Here is a 27,380-nt window from a genome sequence, read left to right as displayed (position 1 = left end):
ATGACTGATGGTATTTATACCATCAAAGATGGCGGCTGATGTATGACGATTTGCTTAGTAACGCGCGCACACAGTGTTCCGTCATCATTCACGCATAGCAACGGCACAATCAACCAATCAATTATACACCAATCCCCATCCGACTTGGCCAATATACTGCGGTGTCCCAAGGTCGGGGGTTCCATCAATTACTTGTTAGTGTGCTGTACAGAATTGTAACAGTGATTTGCAATATATACGATCATGAAGTGATTGAACAAATTAAATCTCCCGCGCTGATACATCTGTGGTTCCATCAATATAACTAGAGGGCCAAATCCCGGGGCCAAATACAGTAAACGCTTCTCAGATTAGTGTATAATAGTAAACTTTATTGAGAGATGGTGGCCATTTTCTGATAGGCCTAGATCAGATGGCTCAATAAACACTTCATTTCAAATAATATGCTGACGTATACTGTTATAGTTAAGTGTTTGGTATAAAGTATACGCAGTCGGCCAAACAAGAAGTGATAAATGGCATTGTACGGTATAAGCGTCACTTAATTGTGCTATCTTCCGAAGATAGCACGCGATAACATATTAAGCAGACATATATAGGCATATCTCTGTATGTGTGAGTGTTGAAGCCATATTATTGGATGAAATATAATTGAAATTTCAAATTTATGACTGACAAATTATATAATAATAAATTATTTTGATAATATTAATGACAAACCTTCAATTTATTAGGAAATTATTTTAGTAAGGTGACTTACTGACTCGTCTAACAGAAAATTCTTTGATTGGTATAACATTAAAAAAAATAAGGTAGGTAGTTCGGGATTTTTTTTTTTTTACTTTTTAAGCTGTAAACTGCGTTTGATTTCAGGCCTTAGAACATTTTTTTTCATTTTTTATTTATTTATTTATTTATTTATTTATTTATTTATTTATTTATTTATTTATTTATTTATTTATTTATTTATTTATTTATTTATTTATTTATTTATTTATTTATTTATTTATTTATTTATTTATTTACATATTTATTTATTTATTTCAGGCTAGGACAGTCTCATGACTTCACCATTTACTATGCTCTTTGGTGCTCGAGGTTAATGGTATGCACGTAATTTATTATTTTCTTCGAGTAGGTCCAAAAAGGAAGAAAAAGCAATTTGATGTAAACCTGCCTGGTAAAGTAAATGTATAACAACAAAATGTTTCTTCTACAATAAACCAGGGGCAATAACACTTTGTGTGCTACATTTTACTTCAATACCAATGAGGTTAAGAAATTGACATTTGTTCGAAATCTACCTTACATAGATTCCCAGCAAACACAAAAACGTTTTAAAAACGTTTTAAATAAGTTATATTTTGGCTTTTGGTTTAGGTAAAAACGTTGTAATAACATTAAAATGTCGGGTTATATAAAGGTCATGAAAACGTTTTAAAACGTTTTGTATGAAAACACACTACAACAATATTTTTAAAATGTTTTCAAAATGGTATTGTAAACTTTTGTGCAAACATTTTTTGCCAAATATTTTGTCAACACTTAAATAACATTATGTTAAAATATTTGCACCCAGCAAACACAGAAATGTTCTTAAAATGTTTTGTTCAAAACGTTTTAATAACATTTAAATGTCGGGTTATATAAAGGTCATGAAAACGTTTTTAAAACCTTATTGCAAATATTTTGGGCAAACATTTTTCGCAAAATATTTTTTCAACCCCAAAATAACATTCTGTTTAGAATGTTTGGTATCAAGTTTTCAAAAATGTTTTTGGAATGTTATTAAAACGTTTTTATACCCTTTACATAACCCGACATTTAAACATTTTCTGTAAAACATTTTGTGTTTGCTGGGCAGTAGATTATCAAAAATGTTTTTCAATGTTATGAAAACGTTTTATACCCTTAATATACCCTTTATATAACCCGACATTTAAACGTTTTCTGACAACCTTTTATAACCTTTTGCGAATGATGTCGAAATCGTTTTGTGTTTGCTGGGTTGTGCCGATATTAAATTTAGATGTCTCGTGAACAAAAATTAAATTTGGGTATCGTTATGTGTCTTAAAAACAGAAAGGTATATGCTAATTATTACTTTTTTTTATGTACATGACGTTTTAAACATAAAAAGCCAAAATGAGAATTAAAATAAATGGATTCTTTGCATTATTGCATTATTTTGTTGACTCATCCTGTAGAAGGGTGAACGTAATCGATGATACATTAACTCTTTTGGTGTAGGCCTATAGACGAATCCAATTTCACGCATTCCTACACCTCAATGGCAGCAATAGCTGGGTCCACGCCGGCTCCATCTCACCTAAAATGTGAAATGAAGCGGTCTTGGAGGGTATTTTAAAGTTCAACTGCATTCTATCACCTGTGTTACACATAGACAAAAGAATGATGACAGTTTACAACACAAAAGAATCTAACATCGAATTTGCAGTCATCACACAAGTTAGGTGCTGCGGGGACCCAATAATGGCCGGCCAAATCATGACCATGACTTGTCTCGTTGGATTCATCCCGGGGATTCATCTATATAAACTCATGAGTAAAATATATAATAAATTCAACATGTTAAATTAAACGTAGGGTTTATGTTGTAACACTATTATTGTATACACCTTAGCAAACTTTTATTTAAGTTGTAAGCATGGCCTATAGGCCTACTCCTGATAAATATTCAATCAAAAAGATTTTGATCATTTCCAACATCGAACTTCAATTGGTTCCATTGCCTAAATTAAATGACTGGGTGAGCTTTGTATAACAATACACATCGACATGGATGACATGGATTAACGAGCTGAGTGTTAATTAAAGATAAATAAACATACAACATAGGCTAGCGCCTACTCTCTTAAATTTTCCGAATTCAATTAAAAATATTGTTTTTCAGTCTTTTGCTGATTCTAACCATATATGGGACAAATCGTTTTCGAAAGAATATTCAGATACTATGGTATTTGAATTTTCGTTCTTTTTATGGTCACGGGGGCTTAATGTGCGATCTTACATATTCGTCCCAGATCTTACAATATGTAATTGGTTAATTTGGGCATAATTCGCACATTAGGCCTATCCCCCCATAAAAATCCACGTTAAGCAACCAAAATAGCCAGTGGGGTTTCTTTCACTTTTTAATACCTTGTTATTTCGGTTTAAAATTGACAGAAACCTTTCCTGACAGTGATTTTTAATATAGGCCTACCGTATGGGAAACGTACATTATAATTCGAGTCAATCAACTTGAATCTCTATCTTTCAGCAACTGATCTTTTCCACTTGAATATTCAACTGAAAAGATTGTTTCAATCTTTTGCCAACTGAAGATAAGGTCAAATCCTTTCCAATTCATTACAAATTGAACATAATTTATTCATTCTAAAAATTTTGAAGTGCGTGCAACGTATGTGGCAGTAAATTAGGAGTCCCGTTAGGAGTATCACTTGATTTCATGGTGAAACAAGCCTACGCAATGAACCAATCCAAAAATCAAATCAAATTCAGTCCTTTTTCAATCCATTTAGATATTCCAATAATTATCATCAACATCAAGCGCTATACAAGATTGAAATATTTCAATCGGTAATTTAAAAGCGTAGGCCTAAAAATGTAAGGAACTTAATGTTAAAAGAACGTAATTCATAACGAAATTTGAACAAAAATTTGTGTAATTTGCAAAATAGGTTTATTAGATTTTATCCTATGATTTTCTTAAACTTTATAGACCAAATTAATTTGAAGGAGGCCTAGGCCTACAAACAGGCTAGTAGGGTATTTAAGCATAGCAAATAATAAATTTTATTTTATAGACAAGATAAGACAGCACTGGAACATATATCAGACGATTCAGAATATATGACAAATATCAATGACACAAAAATGAAAAAACAAAACAAAAAATTACATTAAAATGAAAAACTTACATTCAATGAAAGATTAATTAAATTAATTTTGAGTTTCTGTGATGAACGCAATTTTTTTGGGGCAAATTTGAAATACTCGATCACCCGACTAAGTGTCAGTGAAAACAACTTGATAACCCTTGACTTTCTTGCTACATTGATGCCATTTCATAAATCATTATTTATTTAAAGACCAAAATGGTTTTCCGGGTCGTTTTAATGCCTAAATCCGCCCAATTTTGTCAACTTCAATCAGAGTTAGTGGCTGTGCGGGAATTTGGCCAGTTTTGCCAGTTATTGGGCCGGCAGTGTGAGAAATGTACGCGCCAGCTACCGCGAACACCACGTTGGGTAAACGCAAGCACTACGCGTGCGTTCCTCCTGACATTACGCACTCATCTGAGCTGGGTACTTTTTGGTACCCAGCTGCCACGGACATTTTTATGTCAAAAAGGCGTAACTGACAGTTTGACCAAAATTTTGTTTCTTGCCAATTTTATGTTAAAATCATAATGATTTGCCTAAAAATACGTCGTATCTGTAAGAATAATATCCCACCACCGAGGAAATACCTTTGGAGTTTGGATTAAGACACTAAAACCTATGAAAAACCGTCATAAATGTGGAGAAAACAACTGAAAATCGATGACACTTTGGACCCTTTTCAGGGAGAGAGATAGCACGACGCGGAGTAGTGCGCCTGACTTCATTCGAAACTGCGAGTTTCTCATCTACGCTTACGCTTTATATTAATTAAACCATGTATACGGGGTGTCCCAGAAAGAACTGTATCGACGGACGCTTTCATTTTTATGCAATTTAATTCCCGAACCAATCAGAGATAAATGGTTGGTGTTGTTTAATTATAACAATGTGCAACGGATACCTCATTTTAAACCCATTCCACGGGAGTCAAATATAAACTATATTGAACATAATGACAACAGACGCCTCATGCTCAGAACTTGATACTCCAGATACAGACCATCGATTTTGACGCCGTGGAATGGATTGAAAAATGAGATATTTTAGTAAAAGTCTTACATTTCAAGAAGGGAATTTAAAAACTTAAATTACATAAAGTATTCGGCCATGTTTAATTTGGGCATTAAAATACCCATAAAATATTTTTGGCTCTACAGTTTTTTCAGTGACACCCTGTACAAGGTCAATAGTACATTATAGTATTGAATCAATTGTTTTTATTACAATAGGCCAATAATAGTTCCTTACTGATAAACATTTACTTCAAGAACGTGGCGTATAGTAGGTTACTGGTCTGCGTCCGAAAGTTCAATAGTACACTAATACTCCTGATCATAGAGGAAGCCCCGCCATAGCAGTTTATGGGGTGAACCAAACCTGCCCGGTTATCATATTAATTAGTGACAAACTTATCTCTGAATTTGTCAGGTGCTAACTAATGCAATAACATTAAAACATCAATTAGCACCTGACAAATTAAGAGAAAACACGTCACTGATTAATTTGATAACCAGACAGGTTTGGTTCACCCCAGAAGAACTGCTCTGGCGCGGCTTATTCTTTAAGTTTAGGTTAGGTTTAGTATTAGGTCAACCCTAAAGATGAATTTATACTACATCGCTGAGCGATAGCGTTTTAGCCAATGAGGTAAAGCGTTTTTTGGTGCGTTTGGAAAAGCGTGCTACCTTACTGGTCAAATACCAATCGCTTGTCGCTCAGCGATGGAGTATAAATTCAGCTTAACTTTCGGACTAGCAAACCCTTTTATTTTTTTTTGATCGAACCTCATTTGTGGACTAGCGTAGCTTAATAAAGAAATGTTCGCGGTTTCATAGGAAATTCGCACCTAACAAATCAGCCCGGGTTTAATTTGGCTAGACAACTATGGCTGGACTGGAGAAAAAGTCGGAGAAAAAAACATTAACGCACTTGGTAACATCGATGAATTTTAAATTTCCGATTTCGCTCTTCTTGCTCCGTCCTTCGGAGGGGACGTTAAGTCGTCTGTATGTACAGAGATCTATTCCGTACACCTAAGTAGCAGAGTCACTCTAACTGTTCCAATCAGTCTAGCATATAATATGCATAAAAACAGCCTACATGAACAAACAACCCTATTTTTACGACTAAGTGAAAAACATGTTGTAGCGATGACCCTGAGTAGTCGACTAGTCGGAAACCATAACGGGTCCATCATGTAGACAAGTTCATTGCGAGGCATGAGCTGGGTTGATTTTAAGGCAACTGATGGAGTAGAACAACTAATTGTTTCCTGAAGCCCAGGATATATTTATCTGAAAACATGCACTTTACTCGGCCTTAATAATAGTTTTCAGGAGCTTTTGAAATCAGTCACTGTAAATATAAAGCTGTATCTTGTTGGATGGTAAGGCTAGAATACCGTAAAGATTGGGCTAATGGCGCATGTGGGCACCCCTGACATAATTAGAATTCAAGCCGCTCGCTCTTATGCCACGTATGTTGTGCAATAAATGAGAAGACTGGTTTACTTGTTAAATAGCCTCGTGTCTTGATTGTAAAAAACCCGATTTCTTGATCCAAAAGCCATTTCGTCGATCAAGGGACCAGTGTTTCCAATGATAAACCTGGTTTCTTGTTTGAAAAACCAGGGATAGTTTCATATTCCCAGAAAAAAACAGCGCGGTATTTTGGATTTCTCTCTTGGTGCACACTGTTTGCCACACGCTCGGTCATGTTAGAACACGGAAATGAATTTCGCAGCTGCCGCGATCACCGATACGTGCTGGAAATGTAGGCAACTTGTTGAGATTTTCAGAGGAGGGAGCGCTCTATTTGTACATGATATTTCGGGGCCTATTTCGTTCCAAATGGTTCAATCTTTTATTCCTTCCAAGAATAAAAAGGTCTGCAAATAACCGCAACGCTTTAGTTCAAAAGCATTTCCCGTTAAAGATGCTAAAGTCGAGGCACTTTCCTGTCCAATTTAGTTCAACGCCGTGCAGCTATTGAGGCCAATAGTCAGGATTACTGGATATCAAAAGTTCATTGAACTTTAAGTTACGAATTTTCGGTCAGACCAATTTTGACCCACACCGTTTGAAAGGGTCCGGAATACCAAGACTTAATTGTTCATCAAAAAAGTTTAGAATTATCTCGGTTCCCGCACTCCGTGATTCCGCGGGTACTCATGCTCATCGGCGAACTTTGAAAACACAACTTTTGCATCCATACAAGTCCCGAAACTATAGTAATATGTCTAATGAATAATTATTGAATATGCATATTTATTTAAAACATCCTTTTAACAATTTCGCGAATGTGTTTTTAAAGATTACCTAGTTTTTGTGTGTTTCGCGAATCGCGTTTCTTCAGCAGAAATCACCCCATATTTCGCGATACTTCCAATGACCGGGAGAATCCTCGACAATAGAGTCAATTGCGAGTTTCAGACTTTTGTTTGAGCAGAGAAGATCTTCTCTGGTCTGAGAAACATGCCTGAACATGTTAAATTTGAATGACCATTCAATGACTATTTCACCAAATCCTCTGCGTGAAAGTCACTCCCTTCTGGAAAAATCGTACAGGCTACGTCCCGGAGTGGCAGTGCAATAAAGGTCTCACAATGGCCCTACTGCTAAAGGGTTTAGTACTGGCTGGGTTCGTACCCTCTACAGCGTTCGTACTTTATTTAATCAACTTTAATAATTATAGTTGTTGTTTTTTGTTTCCAGCGTGTCCGAATGGTTTATACGGTGCAGGGTGTTCTGAAGGGTGCTACTGTGAAAATGGCGGAACTTGCGACCCCTTTGAAGGCTGTATTTGCCCACAAGGTTATACTGGACCAACGTGTGCTGATGTATGCAGTTGCATGAATGGTGGAACATGTGATGCTTCGGGAGGCTGTGATTGCCCGATAGAATTTACTGGGTCATTATGCGAAAATCAAAGTACGTTCCTCCCTAAGATTAGTCCTACGCCTTTGTACAGTTTTATACGCCCATCTGAACTATTCAAAATCACTCCCTGTGACGTGCCAAATCGTAAGAAACGCAGCCTCTCAATTCGCCGTAGAAGTAGTCATGTAACACGATTAATTACCATAGGAATAGACGAATACCATTTTTTAATGCATTGCCTACACTACCTACAAGTAGACTGCACTCATCACCTGTCATGTCTATGTATGTGCAATCATATATTAAATACAAAACCGCTCTTTTCAAAGACACTAATCGTACAGGTGTGAGTGATGTCAGCATAATTTGAAATTGCTATAGAATCACGATCCAGATCTTTATGCCTATTTGATAATCACTGGTTGATGCAGAGTTACAGCGTACGTCTAGTGCGGGGCGGCAATACATTCAAAAACCTGTATTCACCTATCGTATCACTACTACTTCTACTGCGAATTGGTTCCATTTTCTTGTTCTATAGTTTTTGCTACGGCAAACAATACCGAAATTGTATACAAAATTGTGGTATTGTAAATTTGTACGCCTTTATTTAGAAGGGACCCTCGACTGGATCCTAATAATTAGAGGTTAGGAAATCTAACCCAAGATTGACATGCACCGGACGGAATGAGCGTTCATGCATTTTAAGATCGTTAAATCTTTGGGACGCAAATGCTCCCTGTTGCATAAGAGATGCACAGAATTTAGAGAATGACTTGCTTTTCTTTCTACTGCATTGACCATGTTGAAATCCCACCAAACTAAATAAGTTTGCAACTCTGCTATGCACTTAGAATGCTTATGGTATTTACCTTTATGACATTTACAACTCTTTCGTCCTTTTTGAAATAATGACGACTGATGATCTGTATTTTTTCAACAGAAATCACATTTACCGCCAACGTTACCCAAGTCAACCTGAATGACAAAGAGAGGGTGGCATTACAATGCAAATGTGATCAAAGTATCAATCCATGTCCTCTTCTGTCGATCGAGGTATGTTTAACAAGTTATCATCATCATCATCATCATCATCATCATCATCATCATCATCATCATCATCATCATCATCATCATCATCATCATTATCGTCGTCATGACTATCATCATCATCATCATCATCATCATCATATCATCATCATCGTGATAGTCATCATTGTTGTTGCCATCATTCGGCTTCTTCATCATCACAATCATCATCACCATCCCCATCCCCAATTTGTCTTTATCATCATCGTTTGTGTTATTTACAGGAAGTGGACCCACCCAGTATACCCCCTCAATCCAACAAAGACTTCGACTATCAACGGAATGGACTAACGTTCTATTTTACACCGTATGGACACAATGGCGACTGGAAGTTTAAGTGTGATGCCAATGTGGATGGTCATATGTTCAGCTACACTGTCTCAATCACAGCAATTGGTAAGACTCGGTCCCAGTCGGTTGGCTATGGAACCACATGACTGCGGAATTAGGACGTGACATGTGTAGAAGTCACACTAATATTATATCACCCGGATCTGTAGCTCACCATAAGCTTAATGTACGATAGCAGAGGATGTTTAAAGACATTCCCATAACCCAATGGGATTTCTGACCTTGTATGTCTGGCTTTTGTACACATGTAGCACAGTTGACCATAGCTTGCATTGGGATTGTGTGCAAATATCTGGTGTTTTCCTTCCTTTTATTTAACATTCAAAACATTGAGACTTATGAATAAAATTAATGCAGTGGGAACATATGAATGTTTCCTGTAAGAAAGTCAAATATAAGGTATAGGTCTCAACTATTAGCTCGTTGGCTGCAGTTTTAAAATTACAATTTTGTGTGTGTGTGGCAATGGGAACTTTGCCTTTAAAATTAGATTATATTGATCAAATTTCCCAATCATAGTGCATTGTAGGAATGCCTTTAAGCCTCCTCTGGTACGATAGTTACAATGGGACTAGACTAGGAGCGGCAACCACCGAGGCACCAATCGTCGGATATCCATTTCATGCCAGAGAAGTCGCAGCGCGTACTCACGTGCATGGTGGATTTTGTATTGCCGCATGACTATCCATCAACCACTGAAGCCAAGTGCTTCATTGACAGCCAATTAATTGCCGCGGTTGTTTGATAACATTTAAAACTGGATTCATTTTAAGTAAAGTTGAACAATGATGGCGCTATTTATCTGAAATCGTATACACTTGTATAATGGAATTAGAACATCAAAACAAGACAACATAATGGCAAGGAAATTTTCCAAAAACATTTTATTATGAAATGTAAGGAATAATTCATATTATTTGGCTATTTTAAATTTACAATGTATGTAAATAGCGCCCTCAATTTGCACACAAACGTACAGTTTATATAATAAAAACGAAAAAAAAAAAGCAGAAAAATTATTTCACCAATAGGTATTTATTTTATGACATAATATGTTGGCTCAAAGATATAAGGTGCTGGAAACTAAAACAAAATATTCAGTAATTAATCATCAAGCTGAAAATTTTCACACCACCGTAGTAATTGATTCTTTCTTCATTCTCCTAACACACAGGTGAGCCCCCTGTAATATCCGACTTTCAGGATGAAGTGGTTAACGCTGGACAATCCACTAGATTACAGTGTTCTGTACGGGACGTGAGTGCAGCAGACGTCACCATCACTCTACTCCCACCGCAAGGGCTGCCACTGCGAACAAATGAATTGAGACAGCTAGGTAATGCAGTTACGGCTAAATTCATTATAACGGAAACGGTTACGACGGATGAACAGGGACGGTATACGTGTCGTGCAGTCACCAGAACTGGAACAAGTGAGAGTCGAGCTATGCTGACGGTGAAAAGTAAGTGTGCTTGTTTGTTTTGTATTCAATTAGCCTTTTCGAAGTATGGCGTACACAAAAGGAGGGCAGTCTTCAATCTGGGTAAATACCGGCAAGTTCAAAAGACTTTTAAGATGGTGCTGCACGAAGTGGGTTAAAACCCACTTCGTGCAGCACCATCCTATTGTGCCCGCCATATCTTGAACAGGCTAATGATCGTCCCGTATGAACTCACAATTAACCATAATAGGACACTGTTACTGCTAGCTGCTTGCACTTCCACACTCCCGGCCCTACACCAAGCTGGCACAAATTTCTACAAACATTTACTCCTTTCAGGAAATGCCATTTCGCAAGACCTCACTTTTGACAATCCTTTTTTTATGGCACAATATTTGCTATAACCTTTGGAGCTCTTTGGGTAACGAGAATGGATTAACTGATTTCAGTCTCTAACACCACTCACTTTTGGTTATCTACATAATTATAGACTCTATGACAAACCGTAAAGATTCGCCTAATTGCGCATAATGGGCTCTCTTGATGTAACTGGAATTTGAGGCACAACCTGAACGTGCCCTCCCGTAAAATTCCCACCCGCAAATAAGGGCACGGACCTTTAATTTTCAGAGGAGGAAGCTCTCTTCTGTACGTGAAATTTAAGGCAGAGGAGCCCATGCGCGCTATTAGGCGAATCTTTACGGTATTTTCTTTACCCAGATTGCACAATATTTGTAAACATCCAAACAGCATCTGAACAGTCTTGGTTTGGTACATTGCTTGGCTTAAAAACTTGACTTGCAGAAAGATGATTTACATTATAATACTATACCGAAACACCATAGTAGCTAATGCTCCCACGAAATACTCTCATGAGTATGGGGATCCTGTGGATCTCTAGCGGAAGTCAATCTAACAGAAATTACCCTGTCATTGCGTATCCAGGAACAATACGTATATAGCGTACGTCGTACGGGAACGCATACTGTACGCTCTGCTGATCGTGTATATTGTGTTATGCGAATGAATTTCGGTCAAACTGACTTCTGTAGAGAATTCCAGAACGTTTAACCTTTGTATGTTCTTAACTTTTCGCAGTTCCTCCAGTCCCACGTTTTCAGCCTTATCTCGTGGGAACTCCAACTGGTCGTCAAACGATAATTAACTTAAACGCGAGTGTCTACCACGGCGATGGACCAATCATTGCGCGCCACGTGCAGTATCACTTAACGTCCGTTGATAACTATGATCCGTTACCAGTTCCCGATCCTTCAAGTGACACGTTTACTTTAACCGGACTTCTTGGTAATCGGCAATATGGGGTACGCGTTGTACTGAGCAGACCTGGCACTCCGAGCGAATCTGGAATTGGAGATCCAGGACCAGAATTAGTCTTTGAAACACGGTGTGAAGGTAAAGTGATGCTTTTTGTAAATCAGACCACTCGCGAGCCCTACTGTATCATGCTATGTGTCGCTACTTATTCCTGGTAATTGAAGGACCATATTGGCTAAATTGTACACTCCCATTGTGCCAAGCGTACAAACTAAGTACACCTCATTAAATCGCTGGCTTATTGCATCTGACACAATAGTTTCTTATAACCCGTTAACCTTGGTATCAAATGTAGAGAGATTAATTATCTTTTCCATGATACCAGTCGCGTCATGATCACGAATTGATATTGAAAGTAATATAATGATCAAAATATTGTAATACAATATGAGAAGTGGAGATCATTTTGGACGCCATCTTGGATTGAGAGGTGACAGAAGTAAACGCGCAAGACTATGTCATATACAACAAGCAAGAGAATAAATGAGGTGTATTTAGTTTGTACGCAGGGTGCAATGGGACTAAAAACTAAGCACGTTTTTGAGGTATGGCCCTTCGATTATGGGTTGTTTTGCGACACTAAGTTTGGGTGGTTAGCCAGTCAGGACCCACATCGTCGGCCAAATGCAAGACTATCGTACGTCCAGTTTTCATTTTTTTTTCCATGAGAAGCAATAATCATGATAATTTGTGGAAACTATATTTGTATCTGATATTTGAGTAGTAATGAAAATCGAATACATTGAAAGTACTAAAACTTAAATTTAAATTGGATTTAATTGTGGGCGATTCGTAGCTGAGACGAATATAACTAATCTCAGATTCGCAGCGAGCCATAATGTCTATGGCGAGTGGAAAATCGTTCACTAGAATAGAGTTTGGGCGAGTGGTGGCGAGCGAGAGCGAGAGCAAGGTCTGAACCCCAATGATTATGATATGCCCCAGGGCCGGATGTACTTTTTGCTGCACGGAAAACATTATTGGACTCAAAAATACTGTAATATTGAAGCTTAAATGGTAAATATAGTTGAAATTGGAACAGATTTGCGCGAAGCGCGCAAAAATTATTATGTCAAAATAATATGATATTATTGGTCACAATTACACACACATGGGTCAATTTGGCCCCTCTCCCCCTGGGCCCGGACCTGCTTACCCCTGTAGAAAATCTGACCCTGCAGGTATGTCCCCAAGGGATAACGTAGTAACTTGCCCAGATGTGCTGTTTGTAAATATGTAAACTTGATTTCGTTGACGTTTCCTTGCAGCTCCGACAACTACCGTTACAGGTTTAGTACTCAGGAGTGAGACGTCTACAACAATAAGAGTGACTTGGCAGGTAAGAAATACGACGATGATGATGATCAAGATGATGATGATGTAGTACTACACCCTTGATAAATTTTGTGACTAATTTTGCATTTTTCTCAAAAATTAACTGCACACTGGTAACCAAAGGTTATGTATATTATAGGGCAAGGAATCCAATTACTTCACTGAAATTTCAGTGATTCAAGACAAGTGGTTCATTATATATGTTAAGAAATGAGGTACATTCTATACATTCTAGTGGTTCCTCTTTTCTTATCATTTTTTTGATGTTATTATTTTGACAATGTTCCTGTCTTGACAGCCTTTGCGAGACCAAGACATTCAGAGCTACAGAGTGCAATATCGGCCATCTATTCCACGTGCTGTGATACAAGAGGTTATGGTAGATAGCTCTCAAACATCAGTCCTACTCAGTGATTTGGTACCGTACACATATTATGGGGTCACAGTAGTAGCCAAAAATTGCGGAGGTTTTGGTTCGTCACCGGCGATCGGAAGACAGAAAACGTTAGAAGGAGGTAGGGTTCTCTAACGCAGTCTTTAACTTTTTGACATTTGTACATCTTTTACACACAAAACCTTAAATTCGTTAAATTATTTTATCATTACATTTCTATGGAAATACATAAAGCAGTTGGTACAATGACTATAAGAATTGTGTATTTGAGCTTAAAATGTGCTTTGAGTGTGCCACAGTTCTTTGCCCAGTTTTGTATGTTAGGATATACCTGCACCACAATCCATGCTGACTTTTCAGCAATAAAGTACCGTATTTCCTCGAATAGTCGCCCCTTTAATTAAACGCCTCACCACTTTTCAACCAAGATGTTTCAAAATGCATATTTCCATGTAATATTGTGTAGTAAGCTTACCAATGTGCATACATAACATAGTCGCTAATGGCGTCGGTAATTGGCGAATTGCTGGTCGTCAACCCGGAAGTTCATTGTTCGTCATTTCAGTGTCAGATTTAAGCTTATGTAATGACAATTCTAAAAATGACCTCTAATAAACGGCCCTTTTGAAAAATGCAACACCTCCGGGGCGACTATTCGAGGAAATACGGTAATAACCTAAACTGATGCTAATCAAATCGGTATTGTCTAATAGTGCAATATATGCAAAGACTGTTATAAGTCAAAAAGTATCCTGATCAGAGGCAAAGCCATAGAAGCTGTGCAGACTACAGAGTATCTGGAGTGCTAAGGACATCCAAACCAACACCAAGATTGAGCTATACAAGGTCCTTGTTTTGTCAAAATTACTCTACGGAACAGAAACCTGGACATTGAAAAGAGAGGATGAGAATCGACTTCTCACTTTTGAGATGATGTGCCTTAGGAAGATAATGGGAGTAACAAAGAGAGACAGGATCCGAAACTCCGCCATCCGCAAAACCCTGGGTGTTGAGTTTTCCATCTTGGACAGAATTACCTGGAAGAGACTGCATTATTTTGGCCACGTCAAGAGAATTCTCCCTCACGCCTTCCAAAGATGGCCTTCGAATGTCTCATCCAGGGAGTCAGACCTAGAAGGAGACCACCAAAGAGGTAGAGAGACTGCCTGCTAGCTGACTGCAAAAGAACCAACCTAAACTCCATTGTAAATGCCAGTCGTACAGCAGATGACAGAACAGTTTGGCGGGACATTAAGATGTGGATGCCACCACTCAACTCCCAATTGGAGTGAACGGCATAGGTCAAGGTCAAGGTTATAAGTCTTATTCTTATTCTGTCCAAGAATAGTTCAGGACTGGAACAAACTACTATATATCACATCGTCACATTACAAGACTCCAATAAATTCAAGAAAGAAGCAACCAACCACCAAAAGTAACTCCTATAAAAAGCAATCTGCATGTACACAACCATTCTTGTCCGTCTGGTTTCACCTGAAGCGTAGGATACATTCAAACACATAAGTTGACCTAATTTATTGTAGCCTAATGACTTTATGTCCTCCCATAGAAATAACCAGTGAGATTTCTTTCACTTTACCTTGTTATATCAGCTTAAAATGGACAGCAACCCTTCCCGGCAGTTATTACTAATATTATTTCACTATTTTGAATACAATTTGACCGAAAACTCTTAATTTTTTCTCTGTAGTTCCTGGTCCTGTGACAAATTTGCAAGTACGATCAACCACAGTTGCAGGTACTCTGCGAGTTGTTTGGCACGATCCTATTCAAAAGAATGGGCGAATTACTTACTTCGATATTAGATTTTTTGAAATTCTGCCAGATGGTTCAGAAGGTACAGGATTGGATCCATTCCTTTACAGCGTTACAGGTGACAGTCAGTATATATATCTCCAGACGAACCTGAAGAATTTTACGACCTATAAAGTTTATGTAAAAGCGGTTAACAAACAGGCAGGTGCAGTCGCCGTAGAAAATGCTACAACAATTGAAACAGGTAATAAATCAATCGATCAACATACCGATCAATCAATCGATCAACATATCAATCAATCAATCAATCAATCAATCAATTTAACAATCAAACAGGCAGGTGCAGTCGACGTACAAAATGCTACAATTGAAACAGGTAATAAATCAATCGATCAACATATCGATCAATCAATCAATCAATATTCCAATCAAAGCGCTATTATATTTAGCTATATTTGTAAAGATGTCATTTTCCACTTCGTGACAATTTCTATCGTTTTCCCTTTTGAAGCACCAAGTGGTCCACCGATTGGTAGCGAGATATCCCACCGAACCGACACCACACTCGGTATCCGATTCCAGTCGCCGAACAAACCTTTACGTAACGGTATCATTATCCTTTTCGAATGTGAATTGATCGATTCTGCCGATGCGAGTAAGGTCCAGTATGTCAACACCACTTCACTACTGTGTGGGTTTGAAAATTTGAAACCCGCGGAAGGCTATCAGATGCAAGTCCGAGCATACACTAAAGCAGGGCCAGGCCCGTATAGTGATCGTCTACCTACAACTACTCTTAACCCAGGTAAGGTTATGTATGTAGGCTATGTGTGGGTAGAGTGGGACGTATTGGGGATGTGCAGGTGGATGTTTGGGTGAGTGTTACATCATCAGATGCTGGTCCGAGCATACACTAAAGCTTACCTATAACCAGTTTTAATACAGATAAGCCGGTTATTATTCCTTGCGAACGAGTAAGAGAGTGAATTGTGAAATGAGCTGATAGAGCATTCGCGGGCGTGGAGAGATGGGTGTTGATGAGTAGTGGGGCAGAGTGTCATCGCCCCGATATATTTATGGCAGAAATCGCCATGGTAGGTTGAATCCACAGCCACGCAGGGCCATTTTGTTCCGACCTTTGAGACGCATAATGAGCCGAGGGACATCCGACTAAGGCTACTGACAATAGCCTGGTAATTGACCTCTCTGTGTGTGAGTGAGCATGTATACGCCATTGATGAGGTCAATGGTCATATGCTTTTAGACGAGTGTACGAGTGAGTGCAGCTACGCTATAATAGTTCGGCACATATAAAATCAGAATATTTTTGTCAGTTTTTGAGTTCAAGACGCAATGATCTCAAGAAGCAAGCTAACGACTATCATATCCGTTGAACACGTATATTCAAGTGCATGGAACAAAAGCTGGCTTCTTTAGACTAAATCAATTACGGGAGATATTCATTATTTTCTACCCCGGTATCCAGAGATTTATCGTCTGAATATCAATTCGTGCATAGCACATTCACGTGTATCGATCCCGGGTATTCATTTCAGTGTCACTGCTGCATAATGTAATTATTAACCGGGCGATGTCGGTGTGTGGGGTGGATGTGGGACGGCGGAGTGTTATGGATGTGTTCGGGTATAACAAGAATTGATTAACTCTTTTATTTCACTGTTTATCACCACACAAAAAGAGTTTTAAAAAGGTTAAAATGTCGTATAAAAAGAGATGAAATTGGAAAAATCCTCAAAATTACCAACATTGGAATTAGCAATAATTGATTATTACGTTTAGGATCAAAGGTTGCGCTACAGCTAGACTAACATCACCAGCCGTCTACTGTGTTATGCATCGTATAGGTTGACGAATGAGGGCAGCAATCTAGACTACAGCTAGGGTTAGCGTCACTCTTATCTTGGGAACCATATCAGCAGTCGAAGAGTTAAAAAGAAAAATCAACGAAATGACCATTCTACATTTTCATCCGTTTTCCTTTCTACAGGGCAAACAGCGCCACCAGAAACCAAAGAAACAACCACAATGTATCGCACAAATCCAGGTCCAAAACCAACCTCAGTGCCAGTCGTCAAAAGTAAGTGGATCCTTTCTCTGGTTTAAATTAAACCTAAAAACTAAGACTTCCAAATGACAGTTGTTGTAAGTTGAAAAGCAACTCTCTGATTTCACAAGGTCTAAAAAAGTAGCAAACCTAGCAGTCACAGAATAGAGGTTCTAAATAGAACCTCTTCTTGTCCTCTAAGGAGAACCCTCCTGAACCTCTCACAAAGGGCCATTTTGGACGGTTTTGGAACCATTTCTGGTTCTTTAGAGAACCTTTAAGGGTTCTCCTGAGAGGACATGACAACTTTAGAACCTTCTTAGAACCTTTATTTCTTAGCGTGCTTATCATCTGGCATTTACTATTGTTTTTCATACTGAGTCTTAGAGCATAAAGATTAAAGATTAATATTTTTCAAAATAATTATTGCCAAAGGCGAACTACCCAGCAATGTTTGGTTTTTATCTAGGCTTACACCATGTATCAGTTTTCATAATAGAGGTTATCCGTGTTCTATAAGCTGCATATCCTATCAACGACTGCTATATTCCTTGTTTAGGACTTTCAAAAGAAGTACCTGCATCTGCAGCCATGACTGTTTCAAAATTGCCCGCCAAAATCATGCAGGTAACTCCGAGGTCGTTGCGTTGAAATTAGTTTGAATGAGGAATACTACGGGAACCAGCACCTTTTGTTAGAATTCACATATGATTAATGTGGATAACCTCTATTCTATGTTTATATAAAACATATGAATACATGTAAAATAAAGAACTTCATTTTTGATATTTTAGACATTCCCCGTTCTGCAAATAAGGACAGCACTGATTCGACAGCTACTGCTATTATTGCAATCGGCACTCTCTGCGCAATCGTCCTGTTTGTGGCACTAGCCGTAGCGGGCGCTATGTATTGGAAATCAAAACGAACAAGTCCAGAAGAACTTTCAGATGCAGCCGTTGTAATGAGATACACTGATGTAAGTAATGAAGGTGGTCTCTTCTGCATTTTCAAGCAAATAAGGGGGATGGGATGGCAGGCGCCATATTTGTCCTGTTTTAGCCATTTAACCTAAAAACGGCAATGTACTTCTTAATCTTACCGCACAATGCGTCAGGTGAAGCTATTAGGTATAGCTGTTCCTGAGTTCATAATATATCAAAACAGAGTTTTGACATTTTCATTTTCCGAGAAAAATCATGCACATGTAACAGAAATGACACCTATTTTTTACGATCATCTTTATAGAAGGACGATATGTCAACTAGTTTTTTTTAACAAACGTAGTCGGACTTTTTGACCCAACGAACTAAAGGACTTTTGTTTATGGAAAGTAAGCGAACTTTTGGTTTGGTCCCTTATAAAACAAAGTACGCAAAGGAACCAGTTATTTGAAATATTTTATGAAGTATGATAAACTTGGTCTATAATGAGATTTTTGATCTGTAAGTGGACGTGTGGTTGTGATTTGATGACGAAGAATTAAAATACGAGAGAGACATGTGCGCCATACAATGTGCATTGATTGTATCCTTATTCTTATGTCAATCCTCGTTTCAAATTATAAGTTTTGGTTTCAGCGGATTAAAAAGAGGACCAGAACTTATCTGCAATCATAACATCTAAAGCATCTTCTGTATACTTAGATCAGGTAACTTCGTTTTTCACACGATTACAAACTGCAATGCAAACCGAAACTCCTTGATTCTAAAGGGTACAAACAAAAGTATCGATAATGACGCGAGTCAAGAGCTTAGGCGGGATAATAGGAAACCACGTGACCAAAACCAAAACCCAATATTTGAAACGACCGAATTTTGGCCTGCTATCAGATTTTACTCTGGCCTTACTTGTTACAGCTAGACAATAATCCCGGACAATAATCACTCTTTCTGATTCCCTGCAGCTTCTCCGACAGCGTTCTATATCAAACGAATACGACGAAGGTAACGGAATAAGCCAGCGAGATAGACTCCTCAGCGCTCTAAGTTCTAATTATGCACCGCCGTTGTCCCCAATACCACAATTTTGGCGAATTCCGTGGGAGAATATGATAATGGAGAATATAATCATCGCAGAAGGCAACTTTGGACAAGTTATGAAAGCGGTTGTAAAAAAAGAGGGCGTTGCGATTGAGGCTGCCGTCAAGGTGTTGAAAGGTAAATGTGTAATTAATGACTATTCCTAATGTAAAATTGTAAAATGTGAAATTCCAATTAATATAGCGATGGTCACAAGAATGGACCAGCTTAGTCTGTGCTACAGACCGTATACATATATATTACCCATGGGAAGAGAAACTAATGGGAACCACAAACTCATGTTACTGTCTGGCCATGGTCTGATCTGCTTTCTTTCAAATTTGGACCTTCTTAAATATGCTATTAGATATGCTTAATGAATGCAAAAGTTGTCTCTATAATTATAGGGTATATATACTTTAATCTGTAATTTCTAACAAATGGTTACTTTTCTTTGCAGAAGGTGCAAGTGATTCGGACCAGCGTGATTTCATGGGAGAACTAGACATCATGGCAAAAGTTGGAAACCATCCAAATATTGTGAACCTGATCGGTGCCAGCGAAAATATGGGTAAGAATATCATTATATTCTTTATTACGAGTGTTGCAATGTGGGTTTCTAGTGTCTGGAGTGCATAGCATCCCTAGGATAGCATCATGTATATTTCTTTAATATACTACAATAATACTAGTTTAAAACAGGAATTAAAATGGGTTTTTTTATCAACAACAAGCCTAGACTATGCCATAGTCGATTTTTGATAAATAAAAATGTTATTAATCATGATGAACGCATTCAGTTGAACTCGAAATTATACTGATATTTAGTAGGCCTACATCAAAATACTAGTATAAAATGGTTATGAAAAGGTTTAGGCTATATAATTATATTTGTGACAGTAAAAGTAAAGTATAGGCCCTACGTAGGCTTATATTATTGAATGCAACATATCATAATGGCATAATTATAATGACACTTCAATACTGAACAATTCTAATTTTAGAATCTGCCAGTTTATTATCCGTGGGAAGCTAACAAACAGAGGGCGTACGGTGACTGAAAAGATCAGTCAGATCAGTTGTGAAAACCTATCAATTGTGCACTCATTAATTAAATCAGAGTTTTAAGCTTAAATGTAATAGCCAGAGTAGTGCACAATTGGCAAGTGGACTACGGAGAAGTCTACAACAAGCCTGGCTTTATTGCTAGCAAACTGGTTTCGTCAATCACTGAAAATAGCATACCGTGGTTGGTTGTCAATAGCAAACCAAGTTATATGAATAGAAAACCTTGCTTTATCAATAGTAAACCTAGTTTTATTAATAGCAAACTTTTTTTTATCAATAGCAAATCTGGTTTAATCGATACTAAAAGCAAATCGTGTTTGTCATGATATCATGGATAGGAAATCTGCATGGTGTCTTCAGTAGCAGTCCAGTAGCTAAGGAGAGAGGAGGGGAGAAGAGGGGCCAGATGATTTTCAGGGCGGGGGGATTTGACGAAAAGTTTCATGGTAAAAAAGGCGTAAACATTTTTAAATATTCGATTGCCAGCATCCCACAGGGGGTGCCAAGAGGCTCCATCGGGAGGGGAGCAGCTTCCCCTTGGTCCCCGGCTGGGCCACTTAATTATTTGAATTGTTGGTACACATGGCAGAAGGTACGGTTCTTAATCATCCATTAATAGAATCTTATTCGCCCTTGATGGGCCCTTTTCTTTGTGTTTCAAAAATCTTTGAACGGATAAATTGTTAAGTATGGATAAGTATATTTTCTTTTTATTTTTACATTTTAGGCGTCTTGTACGTCGCGACCGAATACGCCGTACACGGTAATCTTTTGAATCTGTTGCGTCAAAGTCGCTGTCTCGAGACCGATCCTACATATGCCAACAGAGCCAATACAGTATCTACATTATCTCAGGAACAACTACTCAGGTTTGCGGCAGATGTGTCTCTAGGAATGCAGCATCTTGCGGAAAAAGGGTAAGTTTCCTAACACAGCTTTATTAATCGGTTAAACAAACGTTAGCAAAATATGTTTGTTAATGAATACATACAATGTTTCATGCCTGAAATCAGTGATTCAACATTTTAAATTATTCGGTCTTGAAAACGTACATTATTCTTTCACTTTATCCAAACCTGGATGCATCATGGGCATTTTATTGAATATGTTAATAGCATTTGGTTTTTAGCAATAAAACACGTGGTTTGTTGACAGCAAACCTGGTTTTATCAGTAGCAGACCTGGTTTTATCAATAGCGAACCTGGTTTTATCAGTAGCAGACCTGGTTTTATCAATAGCGAACCTGGTTTTATCAGTAGCAGACCTGGTTTTATCAATAGCAAACCTGGTTTTATCAATAGCAAACCTGGTTTTATGAATAGCATACCTGGTTTTTATCAATAGCAAACCTGGTTTTATGAATAGCATACCTGGTTTTATCAATAATAAACCTGGTTTTCGCTAGTGATGCACTTGAAACCAAAGTTTTATTTAACAAAAAAATATTTATTATTTTTACAGTGTGTGCATCGTGACTTGGCAGCAAGGAATGTATTGGTGTGTGAGGGATACGTCTGCAAGGTAGCCGACTTTGGGTTGTCTCGAAGTGACGAAGTTTATGTTAAAACTACTGCTGTAAGTGCAATACAGGATGTCCAAAAAAGATTTTAACATTCGAATGATTAATAAGTAAAGCAGTTCTTTTGTAAGTTTAACTTAAGTATTTTATTATCAGTCAGATATTGCCTTTTGGCAACTTTATTGGCCTGAAAGATAGATGACGAACTCTAAAGTTTATGATTATTCCTCTTTGCGGTACAGTTTTCAAATATCCCACAGGTTTCACCATTTTCCTAACATATTCGCCATCGGAGTGTTAAAATCTTTTTTTAGGACAACTTGTACGTTAATGTTAAACGTTCTAAGGACATCATACAAGGTGTGTTATAAGGGTCCAATATTGCGCATAATGTTGGCTAATATTTTCATCCGATATGTATCACATGGTAATGAAATATTCTGCACTCAGGAGTACAGCACCCCACGTTACAGGGTCGTTTATTTGATAAAGAATATGGGAGCATATTATAGTATGTCTTGCTCTTGTTTGGGTGTTATTTCTGGAAAATATGTTCAATAAAATAACATTGGTGGTAATATACACAAAACCGAGTCGCTGAAGATTTCCCTTTAAACCTGTAATTTATTTTGTTTCGTTTTTTTCCCTTTTAGTTTTCTTTACTTTTTGTTCTTTTTGATTTTGTATTTGTCTTGTTTCATTCTGATTTGTTGAGATATTTGTTTGTTTCGTTTACATGTGACTCGTTCACTTTGCTAACCGAAAGAGGAAATGTTCTCTGTATAACTTATAGAAACTGCTTACTAAATCCAAATATGATTGATTTTGCCGGGGCGACTTCCAGTTCGGTGGATGGCTGTAGAATCTTTGAACTACAGTGTATACACTGTAAAAAGCGACGTGTAAGTATATATCTTTCACTTCTTCACTTCAGTAACTTCTATTTTTGTAAAGTAACTTTTGCTATTAAGGCAACAAGTACTAGGTTGGTCCTATAGGGCTATCGGTGACTATATAGGTACCGATGACTATTTCTATGGTATCCAATAATGCTCTGGGTGTCGTCTGGGTGTTAGCCATAGGCTTCAATGATATACAGTCCAAGTTTTTAGATATTTTCTCAAAATATCAAGAGCTATCTTACGAACCACTAAACCAATGCTAGGCTGGCTTGTTTGTTCTTATGTGTTAATGCATTAATTTTTTTGTGCTGATTCCAAATATGGTAATGAAAATTTACAATTATTAAATTGTTGAATAAAAAAAAATGAAACTTGCCGTCTGCAGTCAACATCCGCGTAGCGAGAGTTATGCTTGATACGATTTGTCATATCATCAGGGTATACGATAGCAGTTCGAGGCATCAGCACATACCGAGGCACCGATAGTGCTACAGTACCAAACTCAGTGTGATGCCTTACATAACTTTATGCGTGATGCCTTACATAACTTTTGCACTTAAAACAAATTCTCCTTAAAAAGTAACGCTAGTAAGTGTAGACAGGGACCTGTTTACATAATATTTCCCGTGTCCTGGGTAACATCCCGGCCTATGTTGCAAATTAAGGGTAAAACAGAAAACAGCGTCCAAAATATAAACGTTCACTTTCATGTCTTACATACCACTGTTAGGTCGTGCAACTTAAACCACACTTTTCTTGCTATTTCAACAATGATATTGAAATGTGGTTATAACTAATTTCTGCTTTCAATTCACAGTTGGTCGTTCGGAATTTTGCTCTGGGAAATAGTTACACTCGGTAAGTAGGAAAGTAATGTGCTAATTTGTGTTAAAAATTTGAAAGTCATTGTTCTGAAGAAAAGTTAACCCCAAGAGAGCTACCTGCCGATTGGCTAAAATGAATATTGTGTCCAATTTTGAACCAATCAAGGAGGGTATTAATAAAATCATCTGCAAATGCAAGTTTGGCCATAATTAGTTTAAAGCCTAGTCATAATTGGCAATTGAAATGAGCATGTCAAGATATCAACCAATCAGAAATGTTGTTAGATGACCAGTAGTGTCAAGAGGGTTAACACAATGGCTATGATGATCCAAACGCCTTATGTGGAAGCTTTAGCTAATGTAATCCACAAAGAGATTCTGGGTTTCAAATAGAATAGTCAATTTGGTTACTTCAATTTGAAATACTTAAATTGTGGAAGTATGGGTTTCAAAATAATTTTAATTCCATTTGAAAAACATACTTCCTCTGAGGAAGACTTGTCCTTAACTTTTCTACAGGGGTATGGCAGATTGCACTTACAAATAGAATAGCATAATATAAAGTATTATCTGTCCTTGAATTATGTAGCCATGGCCAGCACATCTGTGGCATTCTGTCAGTGTTTTTCCTCGTTTTTCGTTCAAGAAAAAAATATGCCTGGCACTTCTGACTTCAAATTAAAATAAAATACACATCTGAAAATCATCTTTAAAGATATCATAGAGTCACCTGTCGCCCACCACTTTTTATTACAATCATTAAATAACACCAATCTTATTCTCTTATTTTATTCCCATTGCATTGCAGGAGGAACTCCTTACCCGGGACTTAGCTGTGCAGAGTTATATGAAAAGTTGCCCCTTGGATACCGTATGGCTAAGCCATTGAACTGCGAAGAAGAAGTGTAAGTGTCAAATAAAAATATCACCCCTTCCCAGTCCCAAACCCGGGCCCAACCCGCACCACAAACAACTTGCACGTGCGTATAAAGCAAATCACAGAAGAAACAACAAACTCATACACAATACCTTAAATACCTTTTCAACAGTTGATAACAAACCTGGTTTTATCAGTAGCATACCTGGTTTTATCAATAGCGAACCTTGTTTTATCAATAACAAACCTGGTTTTATCAGTAACATACCTGTTTTTTTATCAATAGCGAACCGTGTTTTATCAATAACAAAACTGCGTGGTCGAATACGCGCTGAGGTTCAAATTTTCAGAAATCGAATGTTTTGATGGGGTAATGATCGGTCCTCCTGTGAGTTTCTATGCCTTTTTGGATAAATATATTTGCGCTTTTAATGTATTCTACTATGTATTTTAATATTATTCGAATGATTTCTTATAATGTTCATTGTGTTGTTCTAGGTATGACATTATGTGCCATTGTTGGAGAGATCGACCACGACAGACCATCATTTGATCAACTTTACATTGCCTTATCACGACTAATTGAAGCCAACAAGGTAAAATATTATTCAAAATCAACTTGAAGTAAGGGGTCAAATCAACACTCGACCGGTGGTTGAGTTTTGATTTGATCCCTAATTTATAATTAATCAAGAAACCACAATTACATAGGCTAAGAGATGGCAAACCTAAATTTGTCGAATTAATTTTCATTTCCGTACGAAAATTTTAATTTTTTCCAAAATGGCCAAAAGAAACTTGACATTGTAGTGCTGTTTTGCGTTTAAAACTGTTTGGTAATTCTACAGTATTAATTATGTTTTAGTTGTCTTTACTGTGAGTTAAATAAAAGCCTCTGCAAATTGTCAAATTAAACAAAAATATAGCTAATTCCCCATAAGGGGTGCACTATAGATTGCCAAGGGGAAGGGGAGGGGCATAAAAGTTTAGGTCTTATCTATAGAATTCTACTTTTCATTCTATGGTCCAATCACAGAACATGTTCTTTTTGTTCATTCAGAAGTAAGCATTTTTGTTTGCTTTGCAAGTTTTTTTAATTCCGAAACTTCCATTCCCCCTAGAAATCTAATGGTGCGTCCCTAACTTCAGTCTCAGTTGAAAGTGTCATATCTAACACTGGTTTACATTTGATGGAAATGGGGTGATTTAAATTTACGATTCTGGTACCTCTTGACAAACCAATACTAACATTATTTTGTGTACATTGGAAACGGGTGTGTGATCATTTTGACATGTTTGTCAAAAAGCATTATAATAATTATGTTATCCTTTGAAACTAATTATAATTCTACATTTCAAAATCATTTCAGACCTACGTGAACACGGAATTGCTACAGCGACAAGAATCATTCAAATACGCTGATATCAAATCCGACGAGGATCTCTTACCAGGTGTACTAACACGTTGGTCACGTATTGACGACACTCTTGCAGACCAAGCATGCGCAATGCCGCCCAACGATGTCTGTAGTGGAGGTTCTGGCTCCAGGCATCCTAGCGTCATGCGCCAAAGCAGCGTGACATCACAGTCTTCTCACCGAGGAAGTAACGAGTTGTTACGTCACGCTAGCGTCACGTCACGTCACAGCGTAAATTCTCGTGGTTTTGAGAGTTCTGGATCTGGTGGCGATGTTTTCCTTCCTATGACGACCTCGTCAACATCGCCGATTTTTGAAAACCCTGATATGGAATTAGGTGCAAATAGAGGACCTGTGGCAGTTTAAAATCGATGACAGCGATAGCGATGAACGATTGTATATTGACTAATCACCGGGGTCGATCAGAGTGAGAGGATCCATCTTATTGGGTGTGAGTTTAGTTTACTGACCAATCGTTGATCGCTCAATGAAACTATAAAACTGCTGTACAGGTAAAATATTGACTACACCAGGGTCGATCAGAATGAGAGGATCCATTTGATTGGTGATGAGTCAACGTTTAGTTTACTGACCAATGGTTGATCGCTCAATGAAACTATAAAACTGCGGTACAGGCTATCATTCTACGATTTCAGACATAGAAGATAAAACCCGGACGAAGCCAAGCACATGTAACTATTAAACCAATAATTGGTTCAAGTATGAAAAATAGTCTGCAAACGTATGAGAGTCGTGAAATTTATGACTAAGATACTTTGGGTAACCTGGCGATGTGAATGACAATTGATCTTTTCAAGTCAATGCGAAAGTTTTTCAAATTTTTCATTTTTTTTTCAGATTTTAATTTGGAACACTTCCAAAAAAGTCCATGTGTTAAAAATAATGTAACATAATATATGTATAACGTTTCTGATGTTGTCAAATATGCATCATCTTCTTTGCAAACATTTATCCAGACATCTATATTACAGTATTTTCTTGTACAAATAGAATGTCAAGCACACAAAGACTTGCACAAAATAAACCAATTTGATTGCTGCACCATTGGATAATTTTCCTCTTGAATACTTCAGACATTCCAAAATGCGTCCGAGGTGTTCTGATAAATCTGCAGTGCAGATACAGTCACCTGTATTTCGTCCTTCTATTTGAGGTGT

The 27,380-nt window shown here is 37.6% G+C and overlaps 1 protein-coding gene across 1 annotated transcript; it reads left to right on the top strand.

The window, feature by feature from the left end:
• LOC140138229 (angiopoietin-1 receptor-like) lies at positions 1-27,380 on the top strand. Its single transcript, XM_072160147.1, is given in 21 exon segments — positions 1-10; positions 7,622-7,837; positions 8,730-8,842; positions 9,100-9,271; positions 10,401-10,688; positions 11,766-12,080; positions 13,271-13,341; positions 13,636-13,852; positions 14,612-14,884; positions 16,019-16,312; positions 17,516-17,605; positions 18,367-18,551; positions 19,479-19,731; positions 20,054-20,164; positions 21,389-21,578; positions 23,018-23,083; positions 23,901-23,941; positions 24,716-24,812; positions 25,283-25,315; positions 25,317-25,380; positions 26,155-27,380. Coding segments are annotated over 21 exon segments (3,513 nt in total). The 3' UTR covers positions 26,569-27,380.

The sequence above is a fragment of the Amphiura filiformis genome, chromosome 2 (genome assembly GCF_039555335.1).
Source record: "Amphiura filiformis chromosome 2, Afil_fr2py, whole genome shotgun sequence".
Lineage (NCBI taxonomy): Eukaryota > Metazoa > Echinodermata > Ophiuroidea > Amphilepidida > Amphiuridae > Amphiura > Amphiura filiformis.
The sequence above is the reverse complement of the archived record's forward strand: the minus strand, read 5'-3'. Positions and strand labels throughout refer to the sequence as shown.